Raw genomic sequence first — 21,562 nt, 5'->3', positions numbered from 1 at the left:
GTGTGTGTGTTGGTGAAAGCAAAGGAGCAGAATAAGAAGCCAGGGGCCAACTTGTGCTAAGCCTCCTCTGGCAAGGAGGGCAGGTCCCCAGGTGGGCCACAGTCCTGGGGTCTACAAATGGAAGTGTTCTGTGGTCCATCCCCTCCCCAGTATCCCTCATATTCACTGCTGGTGCCAGTGAACACTAACCTCAAAGCCACACACAGCCCCCTTACCCTGAGGACCTGACCCCACTCGTAGCCACAGTCTACGCAGCTTTTATTTCAATTGGGAAATAATGAAATCTATATACAGTCTAAAAACAGTAGAAAAGGTGAGTAAAAAGGCCTGCACACAGTCCATCAGGGGTGGGGACGGAGGGTAGGCCAACCAAGCATCGTACCTGGCACCCAGAGAGAGGGGCCTGCACATAGTCCTGGCAGCAGCAAGGATAGGGATGAGCACAGGGCAAGGAGGGCACTGCCTGGATGTCTGAGCCTGTCCACTTGTCCTCACAGGGCAAGCAGAAACCCCCGAGACCAGCCCATATGGTAAGCTTGGCTCAGACAAGTCCAGGGCAGGCTCAGAAGAAGTCAAGGCCTGGCTTAGGTTCAGTTAACAAGTCCAAACCTGCAAAGACAAGGCTTTTTCATTAAGGTGCCCTGTGGCCACCCTACCCCAAGGTCACCTGCTGTCCATACTCTCTCTCTACTGCCACTTACCTGGGCCTGCTAGCTCCTTACCACCTTCCTCCCACCCTTGCTCTATTCTATGCAGTCTCTTTGGATGGGCCAAGCCACAGAAACTGACCTTCACAGTGCTATCCACAGCCCCTGAGAAGAGCCGGCCCCTTGATACGGCCAGTGCGGTGACACTACCCTGGTGGCGCAACAGGGTCTGTGTGCAGATCATGTTGTCCATACTCCAGACCTGAGGGGCACATGGGATTTAAAGACCCACTCAAGCTTGGGCACCTACCCTCTGAGCTCCCTGCCACCTGGGCCAGCACACACCCTGAGGGACCGGTCGTAGGATGCACTGAAGACTTTGGTCTGGTCTGGCGTAGAGATGACTGCCAGGGCATACACGGTGCCTACATGGCCTGTTAGGGTCCGCACCTGCTCCTTGGACTCAATGTCCCATACCTAGGAGGATGGGCACAGGTAGGTCAGAGATACAAAACAAGGTTGGGGAGATGGGCCCAGGATCTGGCCCTGCCCCCAAGTGGCTACCCCTTACGTGGATGAGGTTCTCGTAGGTGCCACAGACAATGTGGTGATTTGTCACAGCGATAGAGTAGACACTGCCGCCAGATGTCTGCAGGACGTGGATGCAGTCGAGGGTTCGGATGTCCCAGATCTACGGGTAAGGGGGGGCCACTTGGTCCCAGGCCAGGCATCTCACCTCCAGGGTCTCTGAGGCTCAGACACCATGGGGCAGCCCACATGCCCACCTAGGGTGTATATGAAGGTAAGGGCAGGGTGGGCAGAGCCCCAGAGGGTAGAATGTGGCTCAGGCGCACCTTGATTGTCTGGTAGGAGCCACTGTACAAGTAGCTCTGGGCAGCCACGAGGGCCCGTACCCAGTGGTTGAGACCTGTGAGCTCCTTCTTCAGCTTCAGCTCGGTGCCCACAATGTCCCAGACCTGCAGGATGGCTGTGAGTGAGGGCTGAGTGGGCACTGGATACCTCAATGATAGCACCCACAGGCACATGCCTCACCCATACCTTGATGGCCTTCAGGGAGCCACTGAAGAGCATGTTGTGGGAAGAGACCAAGGTACACACTGGGTTGTCATGGGCCCGGATGGTGTTCACCTTCTGTAGGTTCTGGATGTCCCACACCTGGCAGGGGGAGGATGAGAAGCCTCATAGCTAGGAGTCTGGGGCAGGAAGAAGTGGGCACCCGGGGGGCTCAAATAAATACTGCTGCAGGCATGGGCAACCACCTCTTGCCCACCTGCCCATGGCCCCACTCACAATGATGGTGCAGTCTGCAGAGCCACTGTAGAGTTTGCACCTGGAAAAGCAAGATGACCACTTCAGGGCAGGAGAAGCTGCCACCATTTGCCGACGCTTCCCTTGCCAGGCTGAGGTCAGTGCTGGCCATTGGGAACCAGCAGTGTGGCCCAGGGTGGTTTCCCTAAGCCCCAGCCTATTTTCTTGTCTCTATATAAGAATCTTGGAAGCGGCAGCCCAGCCTCTGGTGCCTGTCTGGAGAACATTTGACAGTGAGCCGGGAGGTAATTACCCGACTGTTAACTGATGAATAAATCCCAAGATCAGCTGCTGGCAGTCAAACTCCTGCTCCCTGTGAGCAAGCATCTCTCTGTCTCTCTCCCTCACACAGACATGCACGCACACACTCCTTCTCCCACCAAGCCAGGGTGGCTGCTCCATGACCCCATGCCCAGGGCTGTGCCTGGGCTCTGGCTATAGGCCAGTGACAGCTGAGCACCCGCCTCCAGCCCTAATGTCCTACCTCTGTCCTCTGGCAGCCTGAGGAGTGCTAGGGCCAGGGTCAGGCTTACTGGGAAGCTGGCTACCCCAGGCTGGCTTTGGAGCAGATCCATGCAAGAACCCACACCCTGCTACCCAGTGAGCAGGGAAGAGGCCATCCCATAGGTGGGGCAGACACACAGCCATGCAGGTTTGAGCTTATGGCCCAAAGGGCTGCCACAGCAGCATGGTGTCTTCTGTCCCTGTGAGCAGTGGCCATACATGCACGTGGACTCACCCTTGGATGCAGAGAGCCAGCACAATGCCATCATGGCCCTCCAGTGTCTTCTGGCACTTGTAGGTAGTACATGTGTCCCACACCTGCAGAGACCAGGCCAGAGCAGTTGTCAGTAGGGTCAGCCCAGTACCAAGGGACAGCATGGCAAGAAAGGAAAAAGGCCATCTAGGGGAAAAAGCCCCAGCCAGGGGAAAGGCACCATCCATAGGCAGGCTGAAGCTGGCAGAGGCTGGCATGCAATGCCCATCCCAGTCCATTCAGACTGCAGGACCTCACCTACCTTGATGGTCTTGTCAGAGGAGCCACTGAAGAGTAGGTCACCCATGGAGTAGACACAGAGACACCAGACAGGACCCTGATGGCCCACAAAAGTCCCTTTGCACTTGAAGATCTGCTGAGGGTCATAGGCTGCAGAGACAGAAAAGCTGGTGAGGGAGCCAAGTTGGGGATCTCAGGGGTGGTGCGTGGGAGCTGACGGGCCATACTCACATCCTAGGATGCCCATGTTCAGCCGTGCATTAATGTGGGACAGCTCGTCCTGCGAAGCCAAGTGCAGACCAAAGGGCAGGTGGGCGGAGCTGCCTCAGCTTCCAATGCAGCCTCTCCACAGCCCACAGCACCAACCCCCCTCAGAACACAAGCCCCAAATCCTGACTATTAGGAGCAAAGGACAGTGGGGGAGGCCTGCCTGATAGGTAAGGGATGGTTCTGCCTGGCAGGCTATCTTCCTAAATCTCACCTCCCCAGCCCCTGCCTGCAGCCCCCACCCGCTCACATTCAACATAGACGCATCCCGCCGGAACTCCATGAGGTCCTCACTGAGCTTGCTCTGGTTTTCGTCCAAGACATCTGAGTGGCAAGAAAGAGGGTGTTACTCAGGAGCAGGGGCTGTGCCCCCATGTCTCTAGGCCAGCCCTTACCAAACTTAAGCTCTAGGCTCTTCTCCAGCTGATCAATCTTCTCTGACAGTTTGCCCAGCATGGAGCGCAGGAAGGCAATCTCCTGGTCCTTCTGGGCCAGTGCCACATGCATCTCATGGAAGCGGTCATCGGTCTGCTGCAGGAACTCCTTCAGGCCTTCAAAGCGGCATGTCTCCAGGTGTGTCTCATAAGTATCCTGGTTCCCAATGAAAGTGCACCTACAGTGACAGGATGGTTGCTCATCTGCCTGCCCGGCAGGACTCCTGCCTGTACCTCCCCAGTCTCAGGGTTCTTTCTGCAATATTCCACCCCTTGTGCCCACTGCACCCCAGACCCAACCACCCTCACTCACCTACCTGCCTGTCTGTCCTGTCCACCTAGCAACCTTTGGGCAACTCATGGGCCACTTCACAAGAGAAGGACAACCTCATCGCCCTGTCCAGAGCTCATCAAGGGCTCCTTCCCTCCTGAGAGTAATGCCCATACCCCTCATTACCCTTCCTGGCCTGAAGGGCCAGTCCCTGCCTCCCCTCCTGACCTCAGCTTCCCTCTCCACTCTCAACCCTGCCCATGTGCTTGAATTCACCCACAGGCCAGCTGCAGGAATGCCCTTTTCCATGCCTTCCCTGATGCCCCCACCATCCCACATCTGTGTTTCCAGGAGGCTCAGGGCTCTCCTAGGCACCTCAACCTGGGTGAGGATTACAGACAAATGTGGCTCTTGGCTAAGACTTATCTCCCTGGGAGCACCCAGGCAGCTCAAGGAGGAAGCTGCCCACCTGCCCAACCACTCACCCATACTTGGAGTGGGGACACTTGATGTGTTCGCACTCCTTGAGGTGAGCCTCCAGGTTCATCTTGAGCAAGGGAGGGCAGCTGGGGTTGTTGGGGCACCGCACAGGCCTGTAGTCACAGCTGCCCTCATGGTCTCTGTAGGAGGGCAGGACAAGGCAGAGACTGAGCCTGGGGCCACACAATGGAGCCCTCAGAGAGACAAAGCTTCCCAGCACTCTGTGGGGGCTAGGGCCAGGGGAGGGGCACTTACTTCCGGGCACTGAGCTTAATGGTAAAGGGGCACCCTCGGGGGTCCACCTCGAAGACGGTGGGCTTCCCACCGCTCACTGCATGGCAGCCGTGTCTGCAGTGGATGAAGAGCTCTCCAATCTGCTCGGCCACTGCAATGTTGTTCACTACTACTGTCAGCTTGGCATTGTCCACAGGACATTTCTCTGGAAAAGGAGGACATGCTGACCCCCCCATACACACACAGAGCCTGCCTGGCCACCCGGTACGTGGTAGCTCTGCCCAGTGGGAAACAGAGTCCTGCTGCAGTGTGAGGGCAGGCCTGGAACATGCTCCCCCACCTGGATGGGCATGAACCACTATCAGGCGCCTGATCTGCCCTCTGAATGCCCCTCTGTAGGTACATGGCAGGGAACGAGAACATAGATGGACCATTAAGAAGAAGAGCAGGTGCTGACAGAGCTTCTCAGCTGGGCCTGGAAAAGTATGGGTGGGGCCAATAGGGCTGGAGGGCAGAGTGTCACTGGCAGAAGTGGGTGCTGGTGCAGGAGCCTCAGAGCAAGGACGGCCTCCACAGAGAGCATAGCATTGACCCCGGGAGTGCTGAACTCCTAATGCTGCTCAGGCAGGTCCTGAAGCTTGCCCTAGGGTGTCACTTTGCGCTGCTGCTTCACACACCACCACCCATTCCATAGAAACCAAATGAGCTGGACACTGGCCTATGTCTAAGCTCTGGGGCCTGGGCCAGGGGCAGAAACCTACCTGACTTCAAGGCACATCTTCTACAGAACGTGTGCTGTGGAGACAAAGGGCACACTTGGGGGCTGGCTGCACAGTCTTCCCAAGTCCGCTGCAGCAGCATCCCAGGGCCTCACCCCTGCCCCAAGCCCACTGCAGGGGACACTTGTGGGTTAGCCAGCCAAGGCCTGTGACCAAGGCCACAGCTCCATACATGAGGTAGCAGCCTTGGAGCTGGTGGGCGGTGGGAGGGATCCAACAGCAGGCTCACCCCACATGTGGTGATCACAGGATCCCTGAACACGCTACAGCAGAGCTGGCAGCACAGCTTCACTGAGGGCTGCTCAGCAAAGACCAGCGGCTCCTGGAACGGGCAGAGCAGGGCAAGGAAGAATGGGCCTGAGTGCTGCATGGTGGTGAACCCATCCTGGGCCATGCTACCACCAAGCACCTAGCCCCTTCCCCACCAGGCCCAGAGCTGCTCTTGGGGGTGCAGAGGACTGTCCCAAGATAGACCTACCAAGGTTTGGAGGCTGAGAGGGGAACAAGCAAGGAGGGCTACCTTCAGCCTCTTGGTCCTGGCCTGCCCTGCCTGCCCCTCCTCCCAGGATGGAAACTAGAAAGGCTCATCAGAGCCCCACTGACTCTCACTGCTTATCCCTGGGATGGGGAGTGGGAGGACGTGCCTGGGGGTTCAACCTGGCCCCTCAGTCCTGACGTGGATGCCTAAAGACTAGAGGCCCTGACCCAGCCTGACCTACCCTCTCACTGTAAGCCGGGCCATAGCACAGTGATAGCCCTCCAAAGGCCCTCTGCACCAAGCTCCCACACCTACCGGCTCCTCCTCCTCCTCAGGCAGGGAGAACGTGGAGCGCAGGGACATGCTGGACTCGGAATGCAGGGAGCGGACGGAGATGGCTGAGTCAGAGCGGCGGGGGGTGCTGATGGGGGGCTGCACAGAGAGAGGCAGCCTGTCAGGGGCTCCGTATGAGGTTTGGCCAGAGAGCAGACGGGGACCAAGCCTTGTGGAAACTGGAGGGCAGTTGTGTCCCTCAAGCTACCCCCGTCCTAGTAAGCAATTTGGTTTCCCACAAGGGGTGTGGGTGTGCGTGGGGTGCCTGTGCAGCACCCAGATCTCCCGCCTGCCTGCCGGGGCTGGCCGCAGCCCCTGGTGTTGGGCTGCCCTCTAATGTCTGCCAACTTTCTTTGTGTAAATGGAGAGACTTCCTGCTATTCAATTCTATGAGGACACACTCAGGCTGCTTCCTGCTTCCTGTGAGGGAATATGGGCCACAGAAGGGGCACCTGCACCAGCCAATCCTAGGGTAGCGGATGGCCCTGGACTGTTGCATGGAAAGGAATAGAAGGCCAGGGAAAGGCTGCTAGGCTCCAGGTACCTGCCAGACTCATCCGCCACTTGGCATCCCTGGCTGGGGGACCCAAGCCCAGCCAGGAGGCTCAGGAGAAAGGCAGCGCCAGGCCCCCACCAAACTCTGGCTGGGTTTCCTGAGAGCAGGTAAGGGCTGTGGGCCACCTACTAGGTAATCCAAGGGGTGTGGCAGGCACTAACCCTTTCTCCCCCCTGGGCATGGAAGCCTCCAGAAAAAGTTTGGGAGAACTATTGATCTCTATGGCCCACTCCCAGTCCTCTGACAGCAACCACATACGGAAGCCACACTGTACAACCCCCTCAGCTCTGCAGAGCCTCTCTGGGAATGACCCTTCCTCCGCAGCAGCCCCAGTTTTAAACTTGCAGGGCACAGAGGCTCAGCCAGACCCAGGGTCAGGTGTCCCCAAGCTGGTGGAAGAGAGCACCGTCCCTGAGTGCCTCACCAGGGCAGTATCTACTGCCCTTCAATGCCCCAAGTGGCCCATCTGCACGGAAACACCACAAGAGGAAAGCAGGGAGGGTCAGAGGAAATGAGTCAAACCATCCTCACCTCAGCGATGGTAGCAGAAGGACAAGAGCGGGGGCTGGCGGGGGCTGGCATGGGGCCCTACCCTAATGAGCACAGGAGCTAAAGGGGGCCCCATAACTTTAAAGACACCATGACCCATATCACTGAGGCTCGAGGGAACAGAGCAGGACAATCAGTTGACTTGTCCTCAGAGCCTAGTGCAGTGCTCAGCATGAGTGTGTTTGTTCCATTAAGAACTTTTTTTTTTGAGACAGAGTTCCACTTTGTTGCCCCCGTAGAGTGCCATGACATCATAGCTAAGAGCAACCTCAAACTTTTTTTTTTTTTTTTTTTAGTCAGAGCCTCAAGCTGTCACCCTGGGTAGAGTGCCGTGGCATCACAGCTCATAGCAACCTCCAACTCCTGGGCTCAAGAGATTCTCTTGCTTCCGCCTCCCAAATAGCTGGGACCACAGGTGCCTGCCACAACACCAGGCTATTTTTTGGTTGCAGCCATCATTGTTGTTTGGTGGGCCCGGGCTGGATTCAAACCCGCCAGCTCAGGTGTATGTGGCTGGCGCCTTAGCTGCTTGAGCCACAGGTGCCAAACCCAACCTCAAACTCCTGAGCTCAAGCAATTCTCTTGTCTCAGCCTTCCAAGTAGCTGGGCCTACAGGCGACTACCACAGACCCAGCTATTTCACAGACAAGGTCTCGCTCTGGCTCAGGCTGGTCTCAAACTCATGAGCTCAGACAATCCACCTGCCTCAGTCTTCCATAATGCTAGGATTACAGGCGTGAGCCACTGTGTGGGGCAAGAATGTTTCTTTTCTTTTTCTTTTTTTGAGACAGAGTCTCACTTTTTCACCCTTGGTAGCATGCCATGGCGTCACAGCTCACAGCAACCTCCAGCTCTTGGGCTAGGGCGATTCTCTTGCCTCAGCCTGCAGAGTTGCTGGGACTACAAGTGCCCGCCACAATGCCCGGCTATTTTTGTTGCAGTTGCCACTGCTGTTTTAGCTGGCCGTGGCCGGGTTCAAACCCATCACCCTCGGTATATGGGGCCGGTACCCTACCACTGAGCCACAGGCACTGCCTAGAATGTTTTTTCTTTTTTGTAGGGACAGAGTCTCACTTTATGGCCCTTGGTAGAGTGCCGTGGTGTCACACGGCTCACAGCAACCTCCAGCTCTTGGGCTTATGTGATTCTCTTGCCTCAGCCTCCCAAGCAGCTGGGACTACAGGCGCCTGCCACAACGCCTGACTATTTTTTTGTTGTTGCAGTTTGGCCGGGGCCGGGTTTGAACTCACCACCCTTGGCATATGGGGCCGGCGCCCTACTCACTGAGCCACAGGCGCCGCCCAGAATGGTTTTTCTTAATCAAAAAAGAAAGGAGGCTGGGTACCCAAAGCACAATGGTTACGGCGCCAATACACACTGAGGCTGGTATTTTGAAACCAGCCTGGGCCAGCTAAACAACAGTGACAACTGCAACAAAAAATAGCCGGACATCGTGGTAGGTGCCTGTAGTCCCAGCTACTTGGGAGGCTGAGGCAAGAGAATCTCTTAAGCCCAGGAGTTTGAGGTTGCTGTGAGCTGTGACATCACGGCACTCTACTGAGGATGACATAGTGAGAATCTGTCTCAAAAAATAAAATAAATAAATATGAGTGGTGCCTGTGGCTCAAAGGAGTAGGGTGCCAGCCCCATATACCAGAGGGTGGCAGGTTCAAACCTGGCCCCGGCCAAAAACTGAAAAAAAAAAAAAAAGAAAGAAAGAAAAGAGAGAAGGACTGGCAACTCAACGTTAGAAGCCCTTGATCCTGAGAAAGATGGGGAGGGCTAGAGAGTCACCAAGGTCCATTAGCAGGGCCATGGTAATGTAGGAAACACAGGCAGCAGGGAGGCCTCAAGTGAGCTCTGCCTGCTGCCCTGAGGCTGAGCTGGTCCTCCACGACCAGGGACCTAGTCAGACCCCTGGTTCCCTAGGCAGCCCCAGAGCTCAGCACTGTGCATCAGTGACCAGACTGGCAAGGAACGGCCATAATGACCCCGACCTTCTTCCTTAATCCATAGAGCAGCAGCAGGGACTCCTCTGGCTGCCCGCAGCACCTGGCACAGGCTTCACAAGGTCCCCATTGCCTCTGACCCCCACAGCCTGGGCCCACCCACCTTTCCCCACTCATGGTGGTCTATCTCCCCTTGACTCCTGCCTCTCCCCAGCAACCCCCGCTCATTCTCTACTCAGCAGCTGAGGAAGCTTTTATCTTATTACCCTCCTGACTGAGCCTTCTATGGCTCCTACCCCCCTTAAGGTAGAGCCAAATACTCCTCATCCTGGCCTGCAGATATGACTCCCAGCCCTGCTGCCCATACTGGCTGCTCCCTGCCACCCACAGTCCAGTCACAGGGGCCTCCTTTTAACCTTGTGGACTCACCACATGTGTTCAGGCTTCAGAGTGCCCATATATGCTGTCCCCTCTGCCTCGCCAGCTCACTGTCAGCTCCTCTGAGAACCTGAGGCTCACCTGAGGTAACTGTGCTCCTGCAGGTGGGAACCTACCATGCTGTCCTCCTCGTCCCGTGGGGAGTAGGCAAGGGTACTGGAGGAGGAGGGCGTCCTTCGGTGCTGCTTGTATGTGCTGGTGCCATCAGCTACCAAGAAAAGAGGGGGCAGGCACATGACTGAGGAGTCACTACAGGGGGCCTGACTGTACCGGATTGGGGGGGTGGTCTCTAGGGAAATGTGGGGTGGGGTGGAGGAGGGCCTGGCTAGACAATGGGCCCTGGAGGCCACCTGTAACTCTCAGCCCTTCCCAGGGCCCCAGCAGGGTGAAGAGGGTGCAAGGACAGGCAGGGAAGCTCGGGTTGCCTCCGAAGGTCAAACCAGCGCCAGGAGAGCAGTGGCAGGCTCAGGCTCCCTTGGACAGTTCTAGTGCTGGGCCTGGAAGCTTGTAGTGCCCAGGTTTGCCTGATCCCCAGAAGGCTCTTCTATCAGCCTCTATAAGGCTCCTACCACCTCAGCCTGGCTGAGGCTCACAGCCAACTCTGTTCTTCTTTTTTTTTTTTTTTTGCCAATTCTGTTCTTATCATTACACCTAAAGTCACTTAGTAGGAGCTGGGGACACTGTTTTGTCTGAACTTCAAGGTTTGACTCTGTTCAGGTGAGTTCTCTGATAGACCTGACAGAGGCAAGAACTAAGGCACAGAGGCTGAAGTCCCTCTGCTAATACGTGGTTGGGTTAGAACTGTGACCTGGGGTTCCCAGCATAGCCATAACCAGAATTTGGCCATAGCCTCTCAGCCTCCTCTAGGGAAGGAGGTAAGGAGCCTCCCTCTTGCCAGCACATCACTCCCTCAGCCTGGGCCAGAGGGCAGGGCTGTTCAGACAAGAACCTGGTCAGTTGTCTCCATGGGAACCAGGGAAGGCCACCTCCTAGGCCCTGCAGGCAGCAACCTCATGCTAGGCTTCCTCGCCAAGCCAGAGGCCTTGGGGTGGCTGTCACCAGCCTCAAGTCCAGCCAGGTTTAGATGTCACAACAACCAGCCCCAAAGGTCTAAGCTCAAGATCATGCTTTGACTGGTTGCCCTGTGATTGGGCCTCAGTTTCTCCATCTATCATGAGAGAGGCCGGATGAGGCCACTAATGTCAGTGCCCCACCAGCTGACTCTGGCCTATCCCTGGCACCAAGGAACAAAGGTCCCACAGGTCCATGTCCTTCTCTGTGCTGGGTACTCTCAACTGTTGTGACAGGTACACTGTGGTTTCTAAAGGGGCTGGGGAAATTAGGGAACCATTTATTGGGTGGTAGGGTGGTATTTTTTCCTCAAAAAAAGGGGGAAGGCAGGTACAGTGGCTCAAGCCTATAATCCTAACACTCTGGGAGGCCAAGGCGGGTGGATTGCCTGAGCTCACTGGTTCATGACTAGCCTGAGCCAAAATAAGACCTGTCTCTAAAAAAAATAACTGGGCGGCTTGGTGCCTATGGCTCAAGCGGCTAAGGTGCCAGCCACGTACACCTGAGCTGGCGGGTTCGAATCCAGCCCGGGCCCACCGAACAACAATGACAGCTGCAACTAAAAAAAATAGCCGGGCGTTGTGGCCGGCACCTGTAGTCCCAGCTACTTGGGAAGTGGAGGCAAGAGAATCTCTTGAGCCCAGGAGTTGGAAGTTGCTGTGAGCTGTGATGCCATAGCACTCTACCCAGGGCAACAGCTTGAGGCTCTGTCTCAAAAAAAAATAAAAAATAACTGGGCATTGTGGTGGGCGCCTGTAGTCCCAGCTACTCGGGAGGCTGTGGCAAGAGAATCGCTTGAGCCCAAGAGTTTGAGGTTGCTGTGAGCTGTGACACTTTGGTACTCTACCAAGGGCCACAAAGTGAGACTCTGTCTCAAAAAAAAAAAAAAAGTAAGAAAAAAGGAGGCATTTTCAGAGCCCGTAGGGGGTCACTTAGCAGCCTTAGCAGCAAAGAGGAGATGGTGTGAACATGTATACTCAGCAGCCCACACCCCATAGCCAGGTTTATCCAAAGGAAACCACAGAAGAACAATTAAAAAACTAATTAGCAGCTGGTGTTTTCTATAAGGCACAGAGTGATGAAAAAGCGAAGGACAAACTCTGCCCTAGAGCCCCCACACCCCCTGCCCTGAAAGAACCAGTTACCCTCTCACCTCAGGGAAGGAGGCTATGCCACTACCTGCTGTTTCCTTACAACCTCCTCAGATACATGGTGCTGGGGCTGCCATACCACACTTACAAGACAGCCCATGAGCACTCACAACCTTTCAGGAGCTAGCTAGGAGCCTGGAGCCTGGGGGTCATTATTACGGGGATGGGAGTGTGTGGTGGTACTGAGGAAGTCAGGACAGCCTCCCTAGAGAGGTGACAGGTGAAGGGCTAGGAAGCGGGGTAAGGTAGTGCAAAGGCTGAGGGAGACATGCATGCAGCACAGCTAAAGAATGAGACTGCCCAAACCCTGCCCAGAGGGGAAGGGGTGTGGGACAGAGGCAGTAAGGATACCTGCCCCACCAGACGCTGCCCCCTTCGGGCCTTGGCAGGGTGAGGGAGCGGTGCCACGATTCCTCCCAGCCTTGGCTTGCATTCTCACCTTTAGTGATGGTGGTGACAGCTGAAAAGGCAGCTCCAAAGGTTGTTTCCATTCTGGTCTGGAGAGAGAATGCAGGAGACGTCACCTTGCCCCAGAGAGATCAGGACATTCAGGCGTGGACATATGTCCACATGCTTATACACTAACAGGCCTAAGTGTGTACACATGAATGCACCAGCAGCACACGTACCACCCCTGGGGACTCCTGGGCAGGGAGAGGTCTGCGCTGGAAGCTCCGCAGTCAGCATCAAGGTACTGAAGCACAGTGGGGCCCTGGGCAGCTGGGATGTGCAAATGGCAGGCCCTTACCCCGGTGGCGATGTCTGGGGTGGGAAGGTTGGGAGGCCCCCCAGAGAAGCGGTTGTAGCGGGCACTCTTGCCCGAGCTCATGCTCTAGAGAGGCATCTAGGGTCCATGGGCAGCATCCCCTGTGGGAGGATCACATATGAGGGGCTTTAGAGATGGCAGTCCCATCCCCAACCATCAACCAGGCTGCTCCATGCAGGCAGGCCTGGTCTGTCCAGTCCCACAGGGCATACTGTGGCCTCTTCCTACCACCGGTACCAACTCGGACGGGTCCACAGTGGGGAATCCCTTCCAGCCCTCCTATCCCAGTTGTGTACTGGCCCCAGAGGGGTCAGGTGGGCCCATGGGGGCAGCCACCCCTCAGTTCTACCATCCCTCAAGGCTCTGCCCTCTGAAGAGACTGCCTGACTCCATTCCAGAGATGGAGAGACCCCCACTTAGCTCCATCTGCTCCTCTGGGTCCTGAGTCACAAGCTAGTCACTTCCAGGCCCATCCTCCACAGGCCAAATGTCCCTGGGGCCAAGGCTGGGCTCTGTGTGTGTCTCTACAAACCTACCAGGTTAGCTCAGGGTGTGGCACACACAGCAGAACCCAGTCACAGAGGACTGGCCAAGGCAAGAGAAAAGAGTTCCTGGCACGGCACGTGTTGTCAGGACCCTGCCAATAGGTGACACTGGAGCATCCCAGTTAGAGCCTGGGGGTGAAGTAACCAGTCTCATAACACCAGACCACTGGAGAGAGATGCACCCTCCTCAGGTGCCCACTGGGGCTCTAAGGTGGTGTGTGGGAATCACCCTCCCACACTGCAGGGAGATGGGGTGGGCCCTGGAAGTGCTAGTCAGGCCTGGGGCCACCTGCAGGAGAAGGAAGGGATTAGAGAGAAAAGGACCACATGACAGGTCACATTCAGGACAGATTTTGGGAATAGAGCTGTCTACTGCTGAGACACAGGCTGGCACCCTGGCAGTCCAGCGGTACACCACTGGGGACACAGGCTCTGGCACCAGGTGCCCCCTCCTGTGGTCCAAAAGCCAGGAGGCCAAAACCCTTTCTTAAGCTGAGCTTCCTGTGGGGAGAAGGGCCACATACCCAGGACTCCCACCCGAGATGCACACACTCTCCCCAGGGTGGGACCTTTGGAATAAGCTTGTTCCAGCTGGCCCCATGTACCGAGAATGGCGGGTTTGAACCCAGCCCCGGCCAAACTGCAACAAAAAATAGCCAGACATTGTGGCAGGCGCCTGTAGTCCCAGCTACTGGGAGGCTGAGGCAAGAGAATTGCCTAGGCCCAAGAGCTGGAGGTTGCTGTGAGCTGTGACGCCACGCACTCTACGGAGTGAAACTCTGTCTCTAAAAAAAAAAAAAAATAAGCTTGTTCCCTGGGATAGTGCAACAGGAGGGAGCACCCAAGTGGCCCTGGTCTCACCTCAGGGTAGCCTGGCTGTGGTCCAAGGCCTCTAAGGACTGAGAAGGTGCAGGAGAAAAAACAAGCTGCAGAGGTCTGGGTGGGATGCCTGCCAAGCCCCACCCGTGCCAAGAAGGTGGCAGAGATGGTCCCTGCTCTGACCTAGCTTGAAGACAATACTGCAGCCGACCTGGTTCCTGCACCTTCTCTGCCAGGGCCTCCTGACCTAGCCCTCTGTTGGTGTCTGCCCTGGGCCCTCTATTGGTACACATGCCTTAAGGATGGCACTCCTTACCCATCACCATGGCCACAGAGTATGACCTTCTCCCTGTGGCTGCCCAACCCTAAGGATCGGCAGGCCTCTCCCGCCCCTTCCAATGCCACCTACCCTGACATAGATCTACTCACCCTTAGGACTCAGGCCTCACCCTGACGTTTCACAGATGGGGGGGTGACTTGGCCCCTGCAGTTGGCACTGCTGAGACACCTGGCCTCACCCTGAGTGTCCTACAGGTCCATGTAGATTGGGCAAAGGGGTTCCAAGAGCTTGGCCAAAGTCTCTCCTGTCCCCAAGTTCCCAGCAGCCTGCCAGTGTGCAACCAGGCTCCATAGCTCCTGCTTCCTGCCCTCCCACAGCCCAGCCTCCCCCAATACCCATACACCCTATGTGACCTGAGGGGCTTGATCTGTGTCCCAGACTGGGCTCTCTGGGGATTTGTCCTCTGGGCATCTCTTAGGAGGAGAGTCATTGCCAGGCACCTGCACCCAGGCTCAGAGGAGGCAGCGGTGGGGCACAGGAAAGAACAGGGCATGGCCAGAAGTCCTACTGTGACCTGGCACCTGTGACCCCAACTCTCCAGCAGCACCTCTGGTGTCTTCATAAGCAGAAAGGTCTGGGAGAGCCCACTGGGGCTTGGCTTCTACCCTTGGGGTATAAGAGGTAAGGATACCCCAGCCAGATGAGGCCCAGACAGCCTGAACCTGAGGGCTCCAGGACTTACCTGTCAGCACCAAAGATACAGCCCTGTGGGGAAGCCATGCTAGCTCTCGCCACTGCACCATGGGAGGGTTGGGGCCTGCAGGCAGGCTGCTAGGAGGCACTGACCTGGATTTTACAAACCCATCTGCTCCCTCCACTGCAAGCTTTCAGGGCTGCAAGGCCAGTTGTAAGCCCCATTGAGTGACACCAGAGATCCTGCGTGGCTGGGACCCCAGCAGGTCCTGCCCCACAGGGACTATGTCCAGCCTGCTGCACACAGCCTAGGAGAGCAAGCATCTGGCTTCTCCCTCATTCTGAAGTGAGGTAAACAGAAAGGCATGCAGGGCAACGTGCACAACAGTCAGAAAGTCCCGGCTGGCCAACTGCAGCCAGGCCTGCAGAGAGAGAGATGCTGCTGGTTGGGGGGACATATAAGACACCAGAGTCAGACTTAGTAGGTCCTCCTCCCTCCTTCTCTGTGTCCAGCCCATGCCAGAGACCTGGGGGTGGGCAGGACCCTGGGCTGGAGTCCAGTTCCTCATCTATGTTCCGCCCAGAAGGTGGAGATGCATTCTTAGCACTTCCGAATTGAGCAAGATGCCTGAGGCCTCCCCTCAGCTCAGTCCCTGAGAGGCTGAATTTTGCAGTAAGTCTTCTTCACTGAATCCTCTAGCCTTGCACACCAAAACCCCAAGCGCCCTCACTCTCAACGTTGGGAGGCATGATGTGAGCCCAGCCATTGGGCTGGGAGGCATGCCCCAGACCCCCGAGTGTGAGAGCTTTTTCCCTGCCTCACAGTCTGCTGTGGCCCTTGGGCAGGCAGGTGGTTTCCTGACCACCAGGAGCCTGACCTCTCCTACCCCTGAGTTCTCAGTGCAGGGAGGAAGCAACCTTCCACAGGATAGGCACCTTTGTCCCAAACTGGGAAAAACTGCCAGGGGAAGGCCAGATAGGCTAAGAAAGGGCTTTCCCCATCAGTTCCCTGACCTTCTCTTCCAAATCCCCACCAGGCTTGCTCCAAGGACCACCTGCCTGTCCACAGAGCCCAGGGTAGGTGCTCCAGGGACTAGAGGATTCCATCTTTTATTATTTATTTATTTATTTATTTATTTTTTTGTAGAGACAGAGTCTCACTTTATGGCCCTCGGTAGAGTGCCATGGCCTCACACAGCTCACAGCAACCTCCAACTCCTGGGCTTAAGCGATTCTCTTGCCTCAGCCTCCCGAGTAGCTGGGACAGGCGCCTGCCACAACGCCCGGTTTTTGGTTGCAGTTTGGCTGGGGCCGGGGCCAGGTTTGAACCCGCCACCCTCGGTATATGGGGCCAGCGCCTTACGGACTGAGCCACAGGCGCCGCCCCCCCATCTTTTATTTTATTTTTGTTTTTGTAGAGACAGAGTTTCACTTTATGACCCTTGGTAGAGTGCCATGGCATCATACAGCTCACAGCAACCTCCAACTGCTGGGCTTAAGCGATTCTCTTGCCTCAGCCTCCCGAGTAGCTGGGACTACAGGCGCCCGCCACAACGCCCGGCTAATTTTGGTTGCAGTTTGGCCGGGACCGGGTTTGAACCCACCACCCTCGGTATATGGGGCCGGCGCCTTACCGACTGAGCCACAGGCGCAGCCCCCCATCTTTTATTTTTTATTTTTATTTTTTTTGAGACAGAGTTTCACTTGGTCACCCTCAGTGCCGTGGCGTCTTAGCTCATAGCAACCTCAAGCTGTTGGGCTCAAGTGATCCTCTTGCCTCAGCCTCTCAAGTAGCTGGGACTATGGGCACCTGCCACAATGCCCAGCTATTTTTAGAGACGAGGTCTCACTCTGGCTCAGGCTGGTCTCAAACCCATGAGTTTAGGCAATCCACCCTCCTCGGCCTCCCAAGTGCTGGAGTTACAGGTGTGAGCAACTGCGCCTGGCCGTGGGATTCCATCTTTTAAAAGAGAAACCATCCTGAAGAAAGCGGGCCGGCCCCCTGGGGTAATAGCCAATCCTCAAGTAGAATCCCAGGGCACTCAGGGCCCTGCTGGATGAGGAGAGCAAGATGAGGCTAGATGTCCTTTGTGGTCCCTGCTGCAGCTCTCACCCACCTCACCTGGGGTTGGGGGTCTTTGTTCACCCACATCCAAAGGGTTCCTGGGACCCTGGGCAATGCTCACTGCCCAGTGAGGAAGTAGAGTTCTTCCTCCCACCTTCAGGCATGCCCTAACCCCTCCTCTGGACCCCTCAGGAGCTTTTACAGTCCTCCCCAGCCCATCTCAGGAGGAAGCCCAAGGCTAAATGGAGCAGAGGATCAGTTGGGACATCACCTTTGGGAGGGATGCAGGACACAGGCCTGCTTTCCCTTGAACACAACCAGAGGGGCCAGAGAAGTGGGCAATCAGGTAGGCCCTACTGGAATCAGGGCAAAGAGGGTCTCCAGATGCAGCTCCTTGCTAGGATTACCTGACCTCAAGGTAGCTCCTCCAGCAACCCCAGGCAGCTGGGCTGGGGGGCTGGTCCCATGAATAGTACATGCTAAATCAGCAAGGGAGTGGGCTGCACCCATCAGGTCTACGACCACCCTGGGAGGAGCCTGGTGAGGCTGAGATGCCTCAGCCCTGCTAGCTACTGAGCTGTGTGTGTGGCCAGCTGGCTGGACTGCAGCCAGAGCTCCAAACACAGCCTCTGGCAGCACAGAGCCAACCCAGGCACCTAAGACCGCCCAGACCCTGGGTCAGGCCCAGGCTGCTAAATGCTATAGAAACAGGGCTGGTTGCCATAGCACAGCTGCATGCATTTCTCCTGAAGTCCCCTTAGCTCCTCTTTTCCATCCCAAACAGGCAGGGTATGATGTGGGAGGCCCCTGGGGCTCCCTCTTGGAACCTCAGCAGGCCCTGGCCTGAGGCCTGCTCAGCCTCCTTTCTCTCCCAGCACCCAGCCAGGGCCTCCACCCTCACCTTGCCTCTCATAGCTCTCTGTACCCATGGCCACAACTCCTCAGAAGCTTCCTAACTGGCCTCCTTGCACCCCCATCCATCTCCAGTCTTTCCCCATCCCAGCCAAGCTACTCCAGCACCCACAGCTCCCCCAGCTGGAGGGAGGGCTGGGCTCTACTCCCACCTTACAGTAAGAACACTCCTCACTGCCCTACTGCCCCCCTCCCCTTGGAGGCCACTGTCATCTCTCACAGTTGTCTGTGGCATGGAGACCAGGTCCAGTCTGGTCTCTGAACTTCCCAGCCCTGGGAAGTTAGAGGGCTTCTCAGAGGAAAGGGCTGCCGAAAGCCTTCTGGGGCACAGGAAAAGATGACAGATGTCCTTTTTCAACACCCAACTACAGGGGCAGAAGTGGGAAGCTTGCTCACTCCTGGCTATCTTTAACACATCTAGCAGGTCTCAAACTTATGGAAATAGGTCCTGGGCCTTCGCCCAAAAGCCAAGTGCCCAGCTGTGCCCAGGGCTCAGCTTACACTTCTGTCTCCCTGGCTTCATCCTTCTTGCCACCCTGGAGAAGCTGGGAAGCTAACACCCTACATGAATGCCCCGGGCCAGATCTGGGTCTGAAGGTGCCACAGGAAGGCAGAAGGCAGAGGGCACAGACCCACCCGACCTACTCCATCACACAGCCTCCTCTACTCCAGCAGGGGCATCCAGAACACCCCACCATCCTCAGCCCTGGGTTTCTTCAAGGCTGTCCCTTCCACACAGGTGCTCCTGGGATCGGTTCATCTCCCAGATAGCCTGCCTTCTCCTGCTTGGGGTTTTTAAGTACCAGGTCTATATGTCACCAACACCAGCCCTTGTGCCCATCTTCCTCCTTCACCTGCCCTACCTGGCTGCAGCCTCCTCCAGGAAGCAATCACATCTCCCCTCCTCCAGGGCCAGTATACTGGGGACCCCAGGGCACCTGTCAAAGGGTAAGGGGTTGATAGGTCCCTCTCCAAGGGTCCCTCCTACATAAGCTAGAAGGCCCAGTGAAGTCCTAGGTACCCACCAGTAAGGCCAGGCCAGTGGGTACCCAGATTCAGAGCCAGACACACCAGCCAACAGCTCTTGAGACTGAGCACGTGCTGGCACTTTACACACTGGTGTCTGTCATGAAGGCCACAGGTGCTAGACAGGCCCGGTTCAAATCCCACTGCTACCCTTTAACAGCCATGTGACTCCAGGCTTTAAATTTCTCATAACATGAAGTAGAGACAGACCCACATCTAGAAGGAACCACAAGAAATGATGCGTGGGTCAAGGGTGAGGCTTCACCGACTGCAGCTCTTCTGTGAGATCTGAAGATGGAGGCTGAGAGAGGCCAGTAGTCTCATCCAGGGATATACCAGCAAGAGGTCACACCAACTGGTCAAGTTGCATTCTTTTTGCTTCCTCCACTGCTGCCACAAATCTAGGAGCCACACCATGCACTTGCACAGCCCCATACCAGGTGCAAGAGCAGCTGCTTGCAGTTTCACACTGACAGTGAGCCCAGGCCAGCAGTCCCTGTGGCTTCACCTTCTTCCCACTTCCCAGCCTATCTGTTCCTTCATCCAGCCAGATACCCAAGGGTCATCCCACTGGGGGGCAGGACTTGCACTGGAACGCACAATGATGGCTAAACACAAGTCTGACCCATGTTTGACCATCATTTAGGGAGGCAGGCAGAGAGTTGGTGTCCCACATATCTCCTTTCCCTCTCTCTGAGGCACTTTTCAGCCAGTGCTTAAAGACTATGATCTTTTCCATTCAGTCTCAGAAACATCTTGACCCTTAGCGACAGTGGAAATTACTTCACAGGAACCTCTCAGGTTGGGGGACCTAATCCTAGGCCCCTCTTTCCTGGCCAGTCACCTTTCTCAGCTAGGCTGCCCACATCCCTACTCCCCCTCAGAGGGAGGGTCTGGCTTCCTGGAGAGATTGTTGCTATAGGATGCAGGAACTTTGGGATACAGGGACCAAGGCTTTTGTGGAGAAACTCGAATGCCCACAGCAGGTCAAGTGGCATTTATATCAGAAAGGCAGTGCCTGCCACACAGGCCCTCAGGGAAGGGGACTGACGTGGGGAATGGTGGGGCCAAAGGGAAGAAAGAGGAAAAGGAAGGCCACAAGTCTGGGGAAGGGTAGGGGGCAGGCAGCCCACAAGAAAGGGCCTGTGTGTCCCTGGAGAGGAGCCTGAGGGGTGATGAGAAAGGTATGTAGACAGTCCAGGCAGCATGGCGCTCCTATACAAGTGAGGCAGCAAAGCAGGGTGCAATCCCACCCTGTTCCCTGACAGCAGCTGGGACCCAGCAGCACTCACCCTTGGATCCACCCTTGCTGTTCAAGACAACTGTGCCTGGACAGCCTGACCCAATGGGAACTAAAAGCTTAAGCCCAGCCTTCTCACCCTTTCCTGCTTCCTGACTAAATCCCAAAGTCCGATCTCCACACCCAACCACAAGGCTCTTTACTAGACCTAGATCTGCTCCCACCTGTCCTGTGCTTCAAGTTCTCCAAAAGCCTGCTTGTCAGCACCATCAAATCCCCACCCCACACCCCCTGAACCCGCTCTGGCTTCACTGACTTCATCTCTCGACTCCACCACTTTGCCATACTCGCTGGGGTACATCAAGGCCTTTCTTACTCCTAGCCTTTGTATATCTTGCTCCCTCTACTTGGAGTGAATCCCCATCGTCCCAGGACCAGCTGCTGCTCCATCAGGTCTGTGGCTAACAGTAGCGCTGCCCCACCCCTGCTTTCTCAGCCCCCTGTTTCTTTCTTTCATAGCACTTCTCACTCTCCTTTGAGATTTCGTCTGGCCATTGTTAGGCTATTTCTCTAGACCATGGGTGTAAGGATGCCCCCCAGGAGACGTTTGCCAATGTCTGGAGACATTTTTGTTGTCACAACTGCAGAGGGTGTGTGTTTACTATCTAGTGGGGGTAAACCAACGATGGTGCTCAATATCCTGCAACGCACGGGACAGCCCCTGGCAGCAAAGAATGATCCGGCCGTGTCAATAGCGCCGAGGTTCAGGAACCTTGCACCACAAGATGAGCTTACGAGAACTGGGATCGTGTTCCCGCAGTTCCCTGGCGGCTAGAACAGTGCCTGGCACGCAGGAAGAAGGAACCAAAAGTGAGAGAAAGAAGGCATGGAGCGAGTGACAGACGAGCTGACAGGCAAGATAGACAGGACCGACGCAGAGACCCCGGACCGACCCGGCCCCGCCCCCCCACACTAGACTGCCCCCGCGCGGGGCCCCAGCGCGCCCGCCCCGCCCCTCTCCGGCGCGGACTCGAGGCGCGAGCCCCGGGCCAGGCGCGCCGCGCGGACACTCACCCGCCGGCGGCCGCCGCTCCCCCTCCCGCTTCATGGTGCCCCTCGGCCGCCAGCTGGGAAAGGGACAAGACGCGCGAGCCGGAAGCGCTCAGGAGCTGCGCCCGCCGGTACTTGTAGTTCTCCTGCTCTCAGGGCCGTGGTGTCTGCCTCTCTCGCAAAGCTTCAGAAACTACGACTTC

At 56.5% G+C, this 21,562-nt stretch overlaps 1 protein-coding gene across 2 annotated transcripts; it reads right to left on the bottom strand.

The window, feature by feature from the left end:
* Window positions 1-241: 241 nt before the first annotated feature.
* Window positions 242-21,519, bottom strand: TRAF7 (TNF receptor associated factor 7). Of its 2 annotated transcripts, XM_053554383.1 has the most exons (21): window positions 21,384-21,519; window positions 12,712-12,830; window positions 12,403-12,460; window positions 9,858-9,949; window positions 6,232-6,348; window positions 5,668-5,760; window positions 5,421-5,454; window positions 4,681-4,864; window positions 4,431-4,565; window positions 3,636-3,853; window positions 3,491-3,564; window positions 3,205-3,253; window positions 2,996-3,123; window positions 2,716-2,798; window positions 1,959-1,998; window positions 1,707-1,823; window positions 1,502-1,624; window positions 1,219-1,338; window positions 993-1,124; window positions 790-909; window positions 242-609 (listed from the first exon to the last, which is right to left on the bottom strand). In XM_053554383.1, the coding sequence occupies exons 2-21, from the start codon at window positions 12,790-12,792 to the stop codon at window positions 595-597; spliced, it is 2,013 nt and encodes a 670-aa protein (XP_053410358.1). In that variant the 5' UTR covers window positions 12,793-12,830; window positions 21,384-21,519; the 3' UTR covers window positions 242-594. The 2 variants fall into 2 exon arrangements, with proteins under 2 accessions (XP_053410358.1, XP_053410359.1); XM_053554384.1 differs by lacking the exon at window positions 12,712-12,830 and having other exon boundaries at window positions 21,384-21,478.
* Between the last annotated feature and the right edge of the window lie 43 nt (window positions 21,520-21,562).

This window comes from Nycticebus coucang, chromosome 12, assembly GCF_027406575.1.
Source record: "Nycticebus coucang isolate mNycCou1 chromosome 12, mNycCou1.pri, whole genome shotgun sequence".
Lineage (NCBI taxonomy): Eukaryota > Metazoa > Chordata > Mammalia > Primates > Lorisidae > Nycticebus > Nycticebus coucang.
The sequence above is the reverse complement of the archived record's forward strand: the minus strand, read 5'-3'. Positions and strand labels throughout refer to the sequence as shown.

Coding starts and splice junctions, on each gene's coding strand:
- TRAF7 (XM_053554383.1), bottom strand. CDS start 12,792: ATGAGCTCGGGCAAGAGTGCCCGCTACAACCGCTTCTCTGGGGGGCCT. Junction 1,824..1,958: donor CTGCAGACTGCACCATCATT/GTGAGTGGGGCC, acceptor TCCCCCTGCCAG/GTGTGGGACATCCAGAACCT. Junction 1,339..1,501: donor GCTCCTACCAGACAATCAAG/GTGCGCCTGAGC, acceptor CCTTACCCGTAG/ATCTGGGACATCCGAACCCT.